Below are 5,238 nucleotides of genomic sequence, written 5' to 3' on the forward strand. Positions count from 1 at the left end.
CTGAAAACAAGTATCCGGTAACAGAATGGGTTAAGGTCAATTTGCTGATGATATACGAGTGATAATTTCTATACGTCCCAGAATTCAGTATTGCACATTACGTCAAATCGCTTATGCAGTCAGGAAACATGTTTCAAAGCAACGAAGTAAAATTGAAACATGTTAAAACTAATGTGTGAAGGTGTGATTGTTATGCCAGTGAAATATTTAGCAAACAAAAGTAGATTGTCAAATGACATCACATAATCATCTTAACACGCATGACACTCAAGTTTCCAAGCTGACACGGATACCATGTAATGTATTTTAGCACCATATGTGTAATCATATCGGTACGCCTACAATATACCAACTCGCCAAAAATAATAACGACCAATCATATTTGTTTACCTACAAATGCATTCCAATCAATATCGACCAATCATATCTGTTTACATAAAATGCCCTCCAATAAATATCGACCAATCATATCTGTTTACCTATAAATGCCCTCCAATAAATATCGACCAATCATATCTGTTTACCTATAAATAAATGCCCCCCATTAAATATCGACAAATCATATCTGTTTACATACAAATGCCCTCCAAAAATATCGACCAATCATATCTGTTTATCTGCAAATACCCTCCAATAAATATCAACCAATCAAAAAAATTTGTATACCTGCAACAAATTTCGACCAGTCATATTTGGTGTAGTTGCAATTACTGTCCAAACAATTATCGTCCAATCAGATCCCGTTTATCCATACTAATCCAAGCAAACATCATATCACCATGTACAGTACCTACCGATATCTAGCGCTGTGTAAATATGACAATAAAATAAATACTCACAATACTTTTGCATTTGTCCCTGTGCCCTCTTAGTCCTGATTAAAATGTACATGGTGTCGCTTGTGACGTCACAGAAAAGCCGACCTATATTATGAAGCTCTTACCATTGTACCATTATTCGGTATCACTAAATTAATTATCGTATGCACGTGCTCAAGAGATAATTGATAGCTTGGTAAGCACCGGCGGATACGTTTTATTATGTACATGTAGTGTACAGTGTACAAACAATACATTTTTCTTTTTAGATATTAAAGACAAATTAAGAATTTGCTAGAATTGTAACAATAATATATACTAAAGTAATTGTTATTAATAACATTCGTTATTTATGTGTTTCGATTAAAACACATTTAGAAGAAATGTGACAATCTCACTTCTCTGCTTTGCTAGAATTGTAACAATGATATATGTCCACATTTAATAACATTTTCTGTGGTAAATAAACGTCAATAACAATAAAAATGTTGATGAGAGACTCCACCTTAATTACAGGGATAAAAATACTAATTAATTGTCTGTATCAACAACAGGGTAAACAATTTAAGTGGTCACAATTTACTGTCATGGCGAGTCAGTCACGTGGATCCGGCACTAGATACATTTCTGTCTGTCTTGGCGTTGTCATATAAAATCTTGTAAACGATAATAAGATGTCCGGGTAAAAACAGTTCGACAAGTCTGGGGAACGACACGTGGACAACAAATGCTATCATATTTATCATGTTGTATACTTTATGTACTTTCACGTGTATGTTCATTTGGTAGTTATGCACATTGTGTACTTTTACGTGAAGTATGTACGTTCACACATGAGATGCTTTTAGTTTCGTTTTTTGTTTTTGCATTTACAGTGCGTTACGTAGTTCACGTGAATGTGTTTGTGTACGTATGTTTTCAATCTTCACTGTTTCTATATCGATGACCTAAGTGTAACCTACTATGTTTATTTCTCAATAACTTCCAATGTAGAACGTGACCCAGTTCGCCGCGCAAGGATATAGGTATGTTGATAAACAAACGCCATAATGCTAAGACAACTGTGAAATTGTTACAAGTAATGACATTTTACGATTTTGGTGTAAATTATTGAAATTCGGGAACTTTTGTGGACGGAGATATTGTATTAATAGATTATCACACTCTTTTCAGTGGTTGTCGTGAGAACGATTTTCTCATCGTCAGCTTGTGGATGAGATCGAGGGGCCACCGCAGGTGAATCATCAATCCTGAGTTATAATAATAGGATATACTTCTGAAGTTACTCACCTGTAAACAAACGTTACATATGTAAAAGAATTAAATCTTAAAGCAGTTATATCTGTATATACATCAGTATATTGGTAGCATGTATATATTACAGGAAGTAGGCTCTCATACGGGCACTTCAATCTAGGGTATACCAAAGTTAGGGAGTAAAACCCTTTTTCATTGGATCAAGACAGGTACCTTTTTGTGTAGGAGTTGGGTTTCCCTGGGTTGGGGTATAAAAGGCAGTGTCCCTTACAGTTAGAGTAGAGTCGAAGGCTTCCATGTAGCCGTGACTTCACCTCCCCTCCCTTAAAAGCCTCCATTCGGCTGCTCCCCTCCTCCCTGAGGCTACTCTACAGGGTGAGTATTAGGTCCCACCCTAGGCTAACAGTAGTGTATACACCTGTAGTGGCTGGGGCAAACGCAGTGATAAGGTATGCGTGGGGTGTGTAGGGGCTAGCGCTAGCTGCAGGTACCTAGCTAGACTGGCGAGGGAAGCTGGGGAGGTCATTAATCAAATCTATACATAGGCAGGCAGGGCTTGTTAGGGGACACTACACTGTATAATAGGTATATCTGGACTATACAAATTGCTGTAGCATGTTATATACAAATGTACCCAAATAAATATACATTATATATTTACATGGCCTTTTAGTCTGTCATTGATTCCGTATGTTATTATAAAAATAACCAATTAAGGTACCAACAGAACCCTGGATCCCCCGAACCTGGGTTGTGACAGTGTGCACACGTGTGGGGGAAATCCCTTACGCGTGTGACGGAAACGACGTTCTTTTACACTGGTGCCGTGACCAGGATCCAGGGAAATCTATTGGGTATTCGTTTCTTTGGTAAGTTTATTTTTCTAAGAGCATTTACCTCATTGTTTTTTTATTAACTTTGATTTTTGAATCATGACAGATAGATTAATTGGCCTTACGGGTCCCAGTTCGTTTGGAAGTTATGTTGATAAGCGCCCATTCACACTGGCAACAGCATTTCCCCTAACAAACACGACATCATCTGTTGTCACCACAATGTCAACTAGAACTACAATGTCCCAGGGTAGGGGTGATATTTGGCATTCTCACAGGAGAGTTCCCTTACAAGGTTTCGGGGAAAACTGTAACTTAAACCCCTTTGCTGAAACATTTGAGGTTAGGGACAACAGTTATGAAGCACTAGGAATAGGGGCCAGGCCTAAGTTGAGTAACCCTCTGTCAAATGAAGGTAATTTTAGAGAAATACCTACAAAGTCAGTTAATTTTGAGGCTGTGGAACATGGCAATCGGGGTACATTTGATAATGACCTACATATGCAGGATGTCTTTGGTGTAGTTGACACCCCGTTACAAGGACAGGAATCGGTAGGGTTTGAGTGGGGTCCTATCATGCCGAGCGCTATCCAGACTAGTACACCAAAGGTTGTAGATAACCCGATAGGAAATGGCAATACCGGAAAGGTAGATGAATTTCATAAACTTCCGGATAGGCTTCCGTCAGTAGGAAATGTAACGCAGCCATTCTCTCGACATAGAAAACAAAAAGACCCTCAGACCTATGATGGGTCGACAGACTTCAATGATTACATCATACATTTTGAGCAGGTTTCTAACTGGAACCATTGGGGTAACTATGAGAAAGCCCAGCAGCTAGCCATGAGTCTTAGAGGGGCGGCACAGAAAATTCTAGCTGACCTGACCATGTCCCAGTTAGGCAATTACGCGCAAATTAAAGATATTTTAGCGGAAAGGTTCGCGCCTCCCGGGAGAGAAAATGCCTATAGGTGTCAGCTGAAAAACAGATCTTACAAAGAGAAAGAAAGCATAAACTCATATGGATTAGAATTGAGACGGCTTGCTGCGCTGTCATTTCCGGATATGTCTCCGAAGGCTCGCGAAGTAAACATCATAGATCAGTTCATCCATGGGCTCCGAAGCCACGAAATGAAAAAGCATGTTCAGTTCAAACATCCAACTACTCTTGAGGCAGCTATAACGCTGGCTATTGAATTCGAGGCTTTTGAAAACGAACAGGCTTTGACCATCAAAAAGCCAAAAGCGTACGTTGACTCGATTGAACAAGCACCGGTTTTAGGTGTAAAACACGAGGCAAATAACATGCAAGATTTAGCTCAGTTGCTTTTGGACGGATTAAAGGACATCAAGGAAGAATTTCAGAAAGCAAATAGAGGCAGAAATTCCTCTGGCTTTAACCGACAAGGTCGTGGCCGTGGAAATGATAGGAATCGCGGGAACAGGCCTATGAATGGGACTTGTTTCAACTGTGGTGAGTCGGGACATTATGCGAGGGAGTGTCCAAATCCGAGACGGATAGAAAATAGACAAGAAGCGACCGAACAAAAAAACTAGAAGTGGTTGGACTCGTGCCCGAAAGTTCAACCACGCCTGACGCTTGTTTATTAGATAATTTTGATGTAGTGTCTAAAGGGCTTACCGAGATCAGGCTTAATTCAATTAAGGCCGGTTGTTTATTCCTTGATGCAATGATAGGGGATAGGAGTTGTAGATACTTAGTTGATTCTGGGTCAGTGGTCACAATCGTTACGGATGATTTTTACTTCTCACTTCCGGAAAGCCAAAGGCCAGAACTAAAGAGTAGCAACATCCTACTGTATTCTGCGTCTGGTGATACTCTGAAGGTGGCGGGGAAGGCTAGGTTTAGTTTTAAGGTGGGCAAAGTGGTATATAAGCATGAGGCTATAGTGGCGCACCTAGACCAGTTGTCGGGGATTATAGGGGTAGATTTCCTCTCTGAGCATGGTGGAGTTTTGGACTTCGTGGATAATGCTCTAAAGTTAGAAGGACAACGGGTAAACCTGGCGGTGGATGGGTACAATGAATGTGCCCACGTGAGACTTAGCGAGGCAGTCTCTATTCCAGCTAGTTCAGAGGTTCACATTCGTGGATATTTAGATAGGCCTGTGGCCACCCCCGAGGGATTGGTGGAACCCAGTAAGTTTCTAGCGAATCAAGGATTGAGTATGGCAAGGACATTGGTTGCAACAGAAGGCAAAGAGACATGTTTCTCTGTCCTTAATCTTGGTAGGCAGGACATTAGGTTACACCAGAATACTGTTATTGGGGAATTCCAAGGAGTTGTCAAGGTATGTGAGGTGAGCGAT

At 40.3% G+C, this 5,238-nt stretch overlaps 1 protein-coding gene across 1 annotated transcript; it reads left to right on the forward strand.

The window, feature by feature from the left end:
- The first annotated feature begins 3,148 nt into the window (after positions 1–3,148).
- LOC117330129 (paraneoplastic antigen Ma3-like) lies at positions 3,149–4,465 on the forward strand. The gene has a single exon (XM_033888347.1). It carries the CDS (start codon positions 3,149–3,151, stop codon positions 4,463–4,465), a length of 1,317 nt encoding a protein of 438 aa, XP_033744238.1.
- The last annotated feature ends 773 nt before the right edge of the window (positions 4,466–5,238 follow it).

The sequence above is a fragment of the Pecten maximus genome, chromosome 6, assembly GCF_902652985.1.
Source record: "Pecten maximus chromosome 6, xPecMax1.1, whole genome shotgun sequence".
In the NCBI taxonomy this organism is placed as follows: Eukaryota; Metazoa; Mollusca; class Bivalvia; order Pectinida; family Pectinidae; genus Pecten; species Pecten maximus.

Excerpts from the sequence above, each read along its gene's own strand:
- LOC117330129 (XM_033888347.1), top strand. The coding sequence starts at position 3,149 with ATGTCCCAGGGTAGGGGTGATATTTGGCATTCTCACAGGAGAGTTCCC.